The sequence below is a fragment of the Phoca vitulina genome, unplaced genomic scaffold (genome assembly GCF_004348235.1).
Source record: "Phoca vitulina isolate PV1807 unplaced genomic scaffold, GSC_HSeal_1.0 scaffold59, whole genome shotgun sequence".
NCBI lineage: Eukaryota > Metazoa > Chordata > Mammalia > Carnivora > Phocidae > Phoca > Phoca vitulina.
In genome coordinates this window covers 4,024,609-4,037,921 of record NW_022589762.1, presented here as the reverse complement: position 1 = coordinate 4,037,921, position 13,313 = coordinate 4,024,609, and the positions used below count along the sequence as shown (strand labels likewise).

Below are 13,313 nucleotides of genomic sequence, written 5' to 3'. Positions count from 1 at the left end.
TACCTGTGTGGACTCAAAATGATCACTGATTTGGGGTTTTCCCAGCTCTGAAGGTAAATGATACTCTAGAAACCATCATCACCAAAACAAGGTAAAAGCAAAGCTTACTTAAAAAACAAAAAAAGTAAAATAAAAATAAAAATTTTTAGAAGCCCCACGTTGGGCATAAAGCTTACTTGAAAAAAAAATAAAATTAAAAAATTTTAAGGGGTACCTGGCTGGCTCCATCAGTAGAACATGTGACTTTTGATCTCAGGGTCGTGAGTTTAAGCTCCATATTGGACGTAAGGCTTACTTAAAAGAAATAAAAATAAATAAAAAATAGAAAACAACGTAAAAGCTATGTGGATGTAGCCGAGTACCTTTTTGGATCCAGTCTGTGGGACTGTTGCTTCCTAGAGATACCCATTTCCCACTCATATGATGTCATGACCACGGGCCCATTCTGGAAGATGCCGAGGCCCATCGTTTACAGAAATATCCCTGGAGCAAGGGCCCGCAAACCAGCCCACAGGCCAAATCTGGCCTGCTGCCTGTTTTCGTAAATAAAGTTTCAATGGAACACAGCCAGACTCACTGGCTTCTGAACCGGCCCTGGCTGTGTTTGTGGTACAACAGAGCTGAGCAGCTGTGAGGGACTCTCTTGGCCATTTACAGAAAAAGTCTGCAGACCTGAAGACTAAAGGCAATTTAGGGAACTCTCCCACTCTGAAAAGGTCTTCCAAAAAAAGACCCCGGTAATTAATCATTAGAACGTGATTCTTGCTGCAAGTTTCCAAGCATAGGAAATCTGACTGTTGAGGCACAGAATCTTTGGGCAATCACCTCAGGAGTTACCAGTGTGCTCTGGACAGGAACCTTCTGTGCTCTGAACCATGTCTCACCCATGTGAAGCTGTGATCCCTGACCGGGTCTGTGAAAACCAGAGAAGTTGAGTGTGTGTGTATATACGTGCGTGTGTACATATACCCCTAAATACATGTACACACGCACGTATAAACATATACATAGATTCGGGGATTGCTCCCCAAGGGGCGGGCTATCGCTCTTCATGTCCTGGGGCAAAAGCAGAGGAGGCAATATCCGCTCCTGAAAGCTCTGAGTGGGAAAGCTTGGCACCTGCTGTTTCTCTCATTCACATGCCAGTTTGCTGTCAAAGCTAGAAAGCCCGATGGCAAAGGCCTGAAGTGCACACAGCGGGTAGTTGTAGTCCAGGGTGAACACATCGTCTGCCACACGTCCAAACTGCATGACTATGTAGTCAGCTAGAAACAGAAAGAAATTAGGACATTAGAACGTAATGGAGCTGTACTGGGGAAAAGCCTACTTACAATACAGGGGAAAAGTCCTCCAAATGGGTCAGACAATAACCAGATCTCTTTAAAATGGGAAGCCTTGAGAAGGATGGCAAGAGGCACTGACGAGAGTGTCTGCTAACCATGAGCCAAGTTTCTATTACTATTCCTCTCAGAGAGCAGGAGACGAGCCCGGACTAGCATGAAAGGGCCAGAGGAGGGAACAGCACAAGCTCCAAGGGCTAGATGTGCCGAGGAACCTTTACTGAGTGGGGGCCATTGCATCTACTTCCCAAACAGTGGTTCAGAAGTTTTACTTTAAAACTGCCACTTTAGGGACGCCTGGGTGGCTCAGTGGGTTGAGCGTCTGACTCTTGATTTCGGCTCAGGTGATGATCTCAGGGTCGTGAGATCGAGCCCCATGTCTGGCTCCACGCTGGGCATGAAGCCTGCTTGAGATTCTCTCCCTCCCTCTCCTTCTGCCCCTCCACCCCAAAATACAAAAATAAGTCTTTAAAAAATAAAAATAAATAAATAAAACTGTACTTTAGTCTTTCCAAAGAAATAATTTCTTTCTTAAATAATTCTCCCCTGAATAGAACTTCCTGTCAATGATAGGAAGTGCTCATTTCCCCACCATGTAAGAACATCTTTCCTCCTATTCCTGCCCAACCCTTCCTGCAGGCTTACAGTCATTCTCGTGGACTATCTGAAAGTTCTTCACAGATGCCTGAGTGACCCGGCCATGGAAGTTCAGGACGTAGGACTGCGTGTCATCGTTCCAGACCGGGGCCTTGTTGTGCAGTTCAATCAAGTTCTCCATGGTTTTGTTTTGCCATTTGGAAAGCAAGCTCTCGTGGTCCTGTTTGAAGAGAAAATCATTGCTTTGTACTAAGAACCATAGGAAATCATTCGCTCTCAACTCTGTGAGGTAGAAGGGGGAGTAGGGGAGTATTTTCTCCGTTTCAGGAAGGGTACAACAGAAACAAAGAAAGCCAAAAGTTAAGGCAGATTTTAAAATTCTGATGGATTATCTAGCATTTCTCTTTGCAGACAAAGCGGCTTCAAATCAACTACTTTTGCAACTACTCTGCAACTTACCCTGCTGTTCTGCAGTGATCACTCTCCTAAATAAGGGTATGAGCCATACTCCAACTTGGGGTTCTCCAAGAATCAATACTTTTTTGTATTGATCTTGTCTGTATGTATTCTTGTCCTTCAGACTCCCTTGCTGATTAACTATGTTCTTACTTACATTTCGTGGCCGAAAGGGGATCCGTTCATGATTCATATTCATCCCTGGAATGATCACAGACATTTTCCTAGGACCTTTAAATCCAAGTACATTTGTTTCCTGGAAGATAGGAGAATAAGGCAGGGACTCAGGAACAGAAAGGAAAAAGAGACCCCATTCTTAACACAAGATTTTCGTGGGCATGTAAAATGTCCAATGATGATGTCAAAAACACCAAAAACAATTTTATTTCTTTACTGCAGGTAAACGAAGAGAGACAGGGAATCAAAAAAAGAAAAGCAATACTGTACCTTCTTTTAAACCTAATGTGAACACTTGAATTTAAAACAGATTCTATTGGCTTGAAACTTTATTCTTACTCTTGAGTCTTAAGTGAAATTTGAGACAATTGTGAACAAACTGTCCAATTTTGTCATCATCCATAAATATTTATTTCCCAATGAGGGCATGGCACTATGATATACAGTGAGAATTACAGCTTAATTTACATAGGGCCTGTACCAGGAGGTAAAAAATTCAAATGCCAGGGCGCCTGGGTGGCTCAGTCATTAAGCGTCTGCCTTCGGCTCAGGTCATGATCCCAGGGTCCTGGGATCGAGCCCCGCATCGGGCTCCCTGCTCAGCGGGAAGCCTGCTTCTCCCTCTCCCACTCCCCCTGCTTGTGTTCCCTCTCTCTCGCTGTGTCTCTCTGTGTCAAATAAATAAATAAAATCTTAAAAAAAAAAAAAAAATTCAAATGCCTATGTCCACATAAGGAATATAGTCACCAGTATTGTAATAGTGATGTATGGGGACAGATGGTAGCTATTCTGGTGATGAACATAGCATAATGTATAAACCTGTCAAATCCCTAAGCTGTATACCTGAAACTAATGTAACATTGTGTGTTAGCTATACAAATTTAAAAAAATAATACTGTATTGTATATATGAAAGTTGCTAAGAGAGTAGATCTTAAAAGTTCTCATCACAAGAAAAAAAATTGTAACCATGGGTGGTAATGGATGTTAACTAGACTTACTGTGATGATCATTTTGCAGTATATACATATATAAATTCATTACATTAGGGCACTGAGGTGGCTCATTCAGTTAAGCATCCGACTCTTGGTTTTGGCTCAGGTCATGATGTTATGGGTCCTGAGATGGAGCCTAGCATCGGGCTCCGCACTAAGCGCAGTCTACTTGGGGATTCTCTCCCTCTGCCCCTGCCCCACTCACGTGTGCACGTACACACATGTGCTCTCTCTCTCTCTCAAATAAATAAGTAAATCTTGGGGTGTCTGGGTAGCTCAGTCGTTAAGCATCTGCCTTCGGCTCAGGTCATGGTCTCAGGATCCTGGGATCGAGCCCCGCATTGGGGGGAGGGCACTCCACTTCTCCTCTCCCTCTGATCCTCCTCCCCCCTCATGCTCTTCTTTCTCTCAAGTAAATAAGTAAAATCTTTAAAAATAAATAAATAGGGGCGCCTGGGTGGCTCAGTCGGTTAAGCGTCTGCCTTCGGCTCAGGTCATGATCCTGGGGTGCTGGGATTAGGCTCCGCTTCTCCCTCTCCCTCTGCCTGCCACTCCCCCTGCTTGTTCTCTCTCTTTCTGTGTCAAATAAATAAATAAAATCCTTTTAAAATTTTTAAAATAAAAATAAATAATATTTTTTATAAATAAAAAAATAAAATCTGTGCACATCTGAAACTAAAATGTCAATTACACCTCAATTAAAAAACAAAAAGAGGGGCGCCTGGGTGGCTCAGACAGTTAAGTGTCTGCCTTCAACTCAGATCATGATCCCAGAGTCCTGGGATCGAGCCCCGCGTTCAGCAGTGAGCCCGCTTCTCCCCCTCTCTCTCCCTCTACCCCTCCCCCTGCTTGTGCTCTCTCTCTTTCACTCTCTCAAATAAATAAACCTTAAAAATCTTAAAAAAAGAAAAAGAGAGAGAGATCAGTCTACTTTGTTGTAACCTCTGGCCAGTGGGTAAAAGGTGATGAAGGGCCAAGTTAATAAAATGGCATTAGGAAAATGAAAGAGCAGGTAAGACAAGAAACGTTAAAAAAAAAAAAAATTAAAAAGAACCAAACTTGGCAATTTGTAAATGATTAAAACTTGAATATACAGAGAAAAAAGCAACCAGCAACAGAAAAGGAGGGTCACAGAAATAGCAACAAGCTTGGGAGGGAAGACCGTGAGTTCAGTGTTGGTTATGTTTAAAGTGCCAGCAGGACACCCAGGAAATCAGGGAAAAAACTCGGGAAAAGAGTGCATTACGAGAATGGCACATACGTAACAGATGGCTACCAGCTCCTGCCGGATATGGGCCTTCTCTACCAGACCTTGGGCCTTGGTTGGGCTGACACCATGGTCATAAACTGTGAACTTGGTCCCCATGAGGTTGGATCTAGAATCAAGAGGAAAAAGTTACCATTGATTATCCATATTTTTTTCTCCTGCACAAATACAAATCTAGGACAGGTATGGAACAGAATGGAAGCCCATCTGCCTGTTCTCCAAATGTTCATCACCACTGTTTCAAAGATCTCTCATTAAAACCAAAGGAAGGGACTTAGATTTCCTGTTAACTTCTTTTTTTTTTTTTTAAGATTACAATATCAATACATACTCACTGTAAAAAAAGATACAGATTGCTCTGAAACTACAGGAATAAAAATATCAGCAAGAATAGGTCAGTGATACAAGGTTGCTCTCACCTGAGTTTGCCAATATAACTTGTCCCTTCACGAGATAAATCTGTTGGATCAGTGGAGATAAGGTAGTTGGATGTTTTGCTCTTTTTCCGCTTCCTACCTGCAAGAAGAAATATCTGGAAAAAGAAAAAAAAATGTCCGTCAAGAATATCAAGACAACCACCACGGTCTAACTATTCACTTAAATGTTTAGCAAGTGCCTATCATGTGCCAAGCAGTCACTCTTTTGGTCTTTTTTGCTTTTAACAGGCTTCATTCACCTTCATTTTTCTTGTACACAACCTACGTGGTGACCACGGCAGGAGCCGGGGTCTCCCGCACAGAACCTCTGGTATGGGTCTTTACAAGACGGTCAGTGAACTCCTCAGAGGGCGCCTTGGTGAACACGGTCTCTTTGCAGAGGTCGGGATGAGGCAGCTGTAGGTCTTGGAGACGGCATCCCAAGTGGCCTTGGCGACGCTGCCCAGGGTGGCTACGCGGCCCCCACGGAGGCAGAGGGCCCCTGGGGCTGGGGACGTGGCACACCAGCACAGAGCGGCCGCGGCCGGTCCCTTACAAGGGACGGTGTGGAGCTTGCTGATCTCGTTCTCCCAGAGGCCTTGCTGCACTGGGACTAGAAAACGTGGCCAGAATGATGGTCCCACGGACGTCAGTGTCTACCTCACTGGAGCATTTAACACCGACCCATGTGTCTGCTGGGATCCCTGATGGTAACACATGCCTCGAACCTCGTCTGCCCACCAGCATGGGTCTGCTTTTGCAATGGCATGATCTTCAAAAACCTCATCCTTGAAGGACGATCCCAGGAAGACCTCAATGACCTCAGATTCCCTGATGGGCAGGCGGACCAGGGACCTGAACTTCATGTCCTTGCGCAGACAACTCAGGCTGGTGAGAGGCATCCACTCCTCATCCTTGCTGTTGCTGCCATGAGCTCCTTGGCCTTGACGGCTGTGGAGGCCGTGCGGCCGTGTGGCCTCCCATCCCAGGACCTCCGGAGGCACCAGTCTCACCTGCCGTTTGGTGTTTTCTTGGAGAAGACCAATCCTGGGGCCTTTATCTCTTTTTCTAACCCTTTTAATGCTTCTCAGAATTCACTATCAGGGTTTCCCTACTGTACAACTTTTCAAAATTCACTTAGCTGGATTCTCCATATACAACAGACCCCCCTTATCCACTAAGACCCCCGGTGGATGCCTACTGAACACTCTACAAACTATGTTTTTTACTGTACATACATATGACAAAGTTTAATTTATACATAAAGCATAGCAAGAGACTAGCAACAATAACATAATTCTGACAATATACTATAATAAAAGTTATATGAATGTGGTCTTTCTCTCTCAAAATATCTCATTGTACTGTACTCCCCTTCTTCTCGTGCTGATGTGAGATTTTAAAATGCCTATGTAATGAGATGAAGAGAGGGGGCGTTAGGCTACTATTGACCTGCCGAACCTATGTCAGAAGAAGGGCCCATCTGCTTCCACATGGCAGTGACTGCAGGTGACTGAAACCACAGAAAGCAAAACTTTGCGGGGGGGCGGGGGAGGGGGTGGCTACTACAACTAGGTGCAACTTTATCCCTAAAACCTCCAGTGGCTTTTTCAAAAAAGCTTCATCCGATTCAGCGAGGAAGGGTCCTTCCAACTTCAGGAGAGACAGGACGCTGAACACCCACCCTTCCCATTCTTTACCGCAGCTGCTTTCCTCATATTCCTTTTGTATTTTTTTTAATATTTTATTTATTTATTTGACACACAGAGAGAGAAAGAGAGAGAGCAGCAGACGGAGAGGGAGAAGCAGGCTCCCTGGGGAGTAGCAGAGAGGGAGAGGGAGAAGCAGGCTTCCCACGGAGCAGGGAGCCCGATGCTTCCCACGGAGCAGGGAGCCCGATGCGGGGCTCGATCCCAGGACCCTGGGATCATGACCTGAGCCGAAGGCAGACGCTTAACTGACTGAGCCACCCAGGCGCCCCGTATGTTGTTGTTTTAAACCCCTGTGACTTCAGTGGCATGAATACTGTCATACTTGTGCATCCTTCCCAAACCCTACTGGATTTGGACAACAACAGGGAAGCAGGAGAATGGCAGCAGCTAAGGAAGGGACTGTGGGCTCAAACAGATAGGGGTCTGACTCTGGCGCTGGCACTTATCAGTATGATTTGGGGCAGGTATGTCACTCCTTAAGCCCCAGTTACTCATCTATAAAGCAGGGATAAGCCTCTCTCACAAGGTTGTGATAAAGATTATAAGAGATAATATATACACGAAGCACTTAGCATATGCGTGGTACATCATAAACAATAAATTAGCGGTTGTAATAAGAATGGTATCAATCATCATTTCCTTTCTATGCTCTTAATATCATCCACTTAGACCCGGTAGCAAAATAAAATAGTGTTCATTAGCAAGTATTAAATTGCCTCAAAGTTGTGTTTAAAGTAAATTAGAATTTCTAGAGTGAGAAATAAGACATTTCACTCGCATGTCTTTCTCTATTTCCAGTTCCCCTATTCCCTAAAACTTGCACAGTGTCATGTTCCACCATAATTAAAATAAAAACCAAAGAACACACAGTAACACCCTCCCTTCCACCAAAAAATAGGATAGAGGTGCAAATAATTACATTCAAATATTCTCTTCCATTTTCTTATATTCTGGATAAAACTCTTTTTCTTTGGGGTGGGGTAGATTTTACCTCTGAGACTCTGAGCTCTTTGAAGACAGAACACAGTAACTGGGAGTTGCTGACTTGGTCTGAAACCAGTGCTATTTTCCTATCCCAAGATCCTTCAACAATCTAGTCCCACAACATTCTACTGAACTCTATCTCAAGATCTATCTTAAGAATCAATTCTCGTACCTTCCGATTTTCATCCTTTTCCAAGTGCATATAGTAAGTGGGGAAGAGACCCCGATCCATTCCTTTTTTATCCCTGGTTATCCGACACTTGACTGTAATCCCCTGAGGGGCAGGACTATATGCAAAGTCCTCTAAGTTCTCCACTTCTCCCAGCTGGTTATCCGCTTGTTGGGCTGCAGTACCGGAAGCTCCCGCATCCTGAAAGAACAGCCATGAGCAATAGGAGGTGGAATAGAAAACTTATTCTCTTCCAGAAACAACGGGTGAAATAATTTCGTGATTTACCCCAATGTCTCTAGTCTTCTGACAAAATAAGGGGAAACTCTGCGAAGTTAAATAAGTATGTGAATATTGGAAGTAATGAAGGAGCGAAGTACAAAAGTGGGATATAACTTCACAAGAGCTGGCTTGAGACACAAGAAATTAGGGAGGTCATGAACTTCAAGTCTAAATTTGAGCTTCAATCTTTCGAAGGAACCCTCATTCAGTAATTGTGTTTAAATACTAGAGATACATTTGGGAAATAGTTCCCCAGGAAGAAGTTTCAGAACTACATACTGTGGTTGATTTCTGGCTGGATGCAGAATTGGGTCTCTCTGCCTCTGAATATGGTGAATGACATAATTTTTTCCCTTCTTCCTCTCCATCAGTCTCCTCTTCATCGAAGTTCAAACTACCTGAGATACCTGGCAGAAAGAAAGAACTGTCAAAAACTGCCAACACTGGTTTAAAAAATTAATCGTCGAACCAAATATAATTTTAATTTTCTTGCTTAAAACATTCCAGCTCTTCTGATTAAAACATAGCTACTTCATCCAAAATTTTTTTTTTTTTAAAGAGTTTATTTATTTATTTGACAGAGAGAGACACAGCGAGAGAGGGAACAGAAGCAGGGGGAGTGGCAGGCAGAGGGAGAAGCAGGCTTCCCGCGGAGCAGGGAGCCCGACGTGGGGCTCGATCCCAGGACCCTGGGACCATGACCTGAGCCGAAGGCAGATGCTTAACCATCTGAGCCACCCAGCCACCCCTACTTCATCCAAATTTTGACAATTCTTTCTTCGTATTCTCACTCAGATCTATCCCTTCTTTTCCCTTTCCATAAAGGATTAATATCCAGAATAGATAAAGCACTCCTACAACACACACTCAGCAACAACAACAAAACAAACAACAAAACAAATAACCCTTTACCCAGAAATGGGTAAAGCACACGAATAGACATTTCTTCAAAGAAGATATATAAATGGCCAATAAGCACATGAAAAGATGCTCAACAGCACTCATCATTAGGGAAATGCAAATCAAAATCACAATGAGATACACTAAAAAGCACTGGGATGTTTATTATCAAAAAAAAAAAAAAACCCCAGAAAATAAGTATTGGCGAGGATGTGGAGAAATTGGAACCCTTGTGCATTGCTGGTGGCAGCGTAAAATGGTTCAGTCACTGTGGAAAACAGTATGGTGGTTCCCCATATATTCAAATATAGAATTACCACAGGATCCAGCAATTCCACTTCTGGGTATATACCAAGAGGATGGAAAGCACGGACTCAAACAAACTTGTACACCAATGTTCACAGCAGCAGTATTCACAATATCCAGAAGGTGAAAACAACTCAAATATCCATCAACTGATGAACAGATAAACAAATTATGGTATATACATACAATGGAATATTACTCAGCTTTAAAAAGGAATGGAATTCTGACACAGGCTACAACATGCGTGAACCTTGAAGGACCTTATGCTAAGTAAAATAAACCAGTCACAAAAGAACAAGTATTTTAAAAAGTGCAAATGTATGATTCCACTTATGTGAGAAATCTAGAGTAGTCAAATGCACAGAGACAGAAATTTCATAGAATAGTGGTTACCAGGGACACAGGGGACAGAAGAATGGGGAGTTATTACTTAGTGATACAGAGTTTTATTATGGGAAGATGAAAAAGTTCTGGAGATGGATTGTGGTGATAGTTGCATAACAACGTGAATGTACTTAGTGTCACTGAACTGTACACTTAAAAAAAAACGGCTAAAATGGTAAATTTTATGTAATTGCCATTTTATTACTTGTTTTGTGGTTGTTTCTGAAGATTTTTCTCTAATCCTTTCTTGTCTTTCTCCCTTTCATGGTTTGCTGGTTTTCTTTAGTGATATATTTGGATTTCTTTCTCTATTCTTTGCATGTTTATTAGTGGTTTTTGATTTGTGGTTGCCATTAAGTTTGTGTATAGCATATAGCAATCTATATTAAGTTGGTGGTCATTTAAGTTTGAACCCATTCTTTACTCCTCTCCTCCCCAAATTTTAGGTATATGGTATCATATTTTACATCCTTTAATTTTGTAAGTTCTGATTTTTTACAGAAATGTTTTTTACTGCTTTTGTGTTTCCTACCCTCATACTGTCATTTTTGGTCTTTCCTTTCCACTCAAGAGTCCCCTTTAGGGGTGCCTGGGTGGCTCAGTCTGTTAAGCGTCTGCCTTCGGCTCAGGTCATGATCCCAGGGTCCTGGGATCGAGCCCCACATCGGGCTACCTGCTCAGCGGAGAGCCTGCTTCTCCCTCTTCCTCTGCTGCTCCCCCTGCTTGTGCTCTTTCTCTCTCTCTGTTAAATAAATAAATAAAATCTTTAAAAAAAAAAAAGAGTCCCCTTTAATATTTCTTGCAGGGCTGATTTAGTGGTTACAAACTCCTTTAGTTTTTGTTTATCTGGGAAACTCTTTATCTCTCCTTCTATTCTGAAAGATAGCCTTGCTAGATAGAGTATTCTTGGCTGCAGGTTTTTCCCACTCAGCACTTGGAATATATCATGCCATTCTTTTCTGGCTTGGAAAGTTTTTGCTGAAAAATCTGCTGAATATCCTTATGGGGTTTCCTTTGTATGTAATTGTCTTCTTTTTACCTTGCTGCTCCTTTTATTTATTTGAGAGAGAGAGAGCAAGTGAGAGAGTGAGCATACAGGGAGGAGGGGCAGAGGGAGAGGGAGTGACTCCACACTGAGTACAGAGCCTGATGCAGGGATCAACCTCACAACCCCGAGATCATGACCTCAGCCAAAACCAAGAGTCAGCCACTCAACTGACTATACCACCCAGGTGCCCCTGCCTTGCTGCTTTTAATATTTTTTCTTAATCACTATCTCTCTGGGAAATGCTCCAAGATGAACAAATAACTTCCCCGCTGTGTGCCCTGGGCACTCTTCAGATCGCTGTTTCCACTCTGTACGTCCACAGGTTGTTTGCTGCCTTTCCTCCAAGAGCAGCACAGTGCCCTCCAGGCTCTCCCTGAACCAAGCCCACTGACCTTTAGGACTCTAGGCTTTAAGCCTTGCTGGTTGCAAGAACTCAGGAAATTCAGCCTCTCTTGCTTTCCAAGCCAACTGCTATGGGGATTTGTTTTCCCCCGGAGCTTCCCTGTGTGTTGGTCTGTCTCTTGCCCTTCTCCATGACTACAGCTCCCCCCCACCACAGCAGCCACGATCCATTTCTCTCCCAAACCATGTCTCCACACTTCCTGCCTTCTTCAGCTGTGGCCTCTTCTCTACCTTTAGTTGTGGAGTATGTTCTGCCAGTCTTCAGATCAATTTCTGGGGTATTCAGGATGATTTGACAGTCATCTAGTTGTATTCGTGGGGCGAGGTGAACCCAGGGATCTCCTACTCTGCTGCCATCTTCCCCTCTCACACCCACTGTTCACTTTAAATGGGTGAAGAGTATGGTATGTTAATTACATCTCAATAAAGCTATTATAAAAAAATTCTTTGGTTTGTGAAGGACATGTTTTCTAAAATGTTAACCTTTTTTTCTTTTGTAGCAAAAAGGCATAAAACCTCACAATCATGGATATTTTCACTTAGTACTATGGTTGCAAGTGCCATTTTTATACCAAGAACTCAGCTTATGTGAATATATGTCTTAAGATGGAGATCAAAGATTTCTCCCAAACTTGTAGAAAAAACAAACCGGACCCATTTAAGGGACATAATCTGCCAACTGACACATCGTAGATCTTACGAAAGTGCTTAATGGGTCTTATGGTCAAGATGCAACTTGTTGGGTGCCTGGGTGGCTCAGCTGGTTAAGCGACTGCCTTCAGCTCAGGTCATGATCCTGGAGTTTCAGGATCGAGTCCCGCATCAGGCTCCCGGTTCAGCAGGGAGTCTGCTTCTCCCTCTGACACTCTCCCTTCTCATGCTTTCTCTCTCTCTCTCTCAAATAAATAAATAAAATCTTTAAAAAAAAAGATGCAACTTGTTGAGTTGTAAAAAGGCCTTAATCCATCTGGTACTGAAAGGCCAGTTCTTAGGAAAAAAACATAGCAGGCACTTCATAGGCAAAAGGGGACAACTCGGTATTTACAGTAAGGGATATAGAACTAGACTAAGAATCAGAAAAACTAGGTCTGCCACTATTCAGCTAGATGACTTGGGGTAACTTAGCTTCTGGTTAAACGAAGGTTGTATTTGCTCTGACTCCTCCACACCACTCACTTTCTTTTGTCATAACAACAGTGGTAGTAAAATAATAGGGAAGTGCCACAATCACATTCCTATTACAGACAGGGAAACAAAGGTAGAGGAGAGTGAAGCTGTGCTCCCCCTTTCCCAGCCAGATGTGGCAGAGTTGAGATTCAGAAACCAACAGGAAGCGGCGTTTCAGAGCTGTGCTCTGAGGCCGCTCACCACGGCCGTTCCCACACCCTGCGCTCCCGCCATCTGTCCTGGTTCTCACAACATAGCACGACTTTTTACCCAGTGCCTTTGCACATGTTCTTTCTTCCGCCCAAGTTTGTCACCTTACCTGCAGTGTGACCAAGGACGAGTTACTTAGCCTGAGAGGCTACATATAATTACATATGTAATACATATAATTTTCTTATATATAAAATGGAGAGACTAATATGTATGAACTCCTCAAAGTACTGTTATAAATATTAAAGTTTATTTATTTTTTTTAGTAATCTCTACACCCAACGTGGGGCTTGAACTCACGACCCCTAGATCAAGAGTCAAACGGTCTTCCAACTGAGCCAGCCAGGCGCCCCTATACATTTTAAATTAATTGAGATAATGTATATCAAGTGCCTGACATATAGAGACATTCAAAATGTCAGTCTACAGCTGCTTTGACAGATGCACCAATACACAGGAGGTCGTGCATCCTTCCTGGCTCAGCTTAATCACTCTCTTTTGA

The 13,313-nt window shown here is 43.1% G+C and overlaps 1 protein-coding gene across 1 annotated transcript in view; it reads right to left on the bottom strand.

Moving 5' to 3' along the window:
• Positions 1-213: 213 nt before the first annotated feature.
• The window catches only part of TULP3 (TUB like protein 3), a 59,212-nt gene continuing 46,112 nt past the window's right edge, over positions 214-13,313 (bottom strand). The window contains exons 5-11 of the mRNA XM_032390775.1: positions 8,674-8,801; positions 8,116-8,313; positions 5,251-5,363; positions 4,826-4,940; positions 2,551-2,649; positions 1,986-2,157; positions 214-1,265 (exon numbers count right to left, since the gene is read on the bottom strand). Coding sequence (XP_032246666.1) covers positions 1,132-1,265; positions 1,986-2,157; positions 2,551-2,649; positions 4,826-4,940; positions 5,251-5,363; positions 8,116-8,313; positions 8,674-8,801 — 959 coding nt within the window. The 3' untranslated portion in view covers positions 214-1,131. The remainder of the gene's footprint in view (positions 1,266-1,985; positions 2,158-2,550; positions 2,650-4,825; positions 4,941-5,250; positions 5,364-8,115; positions 8,314-8,673; positions 8,802-13,313) is intronic.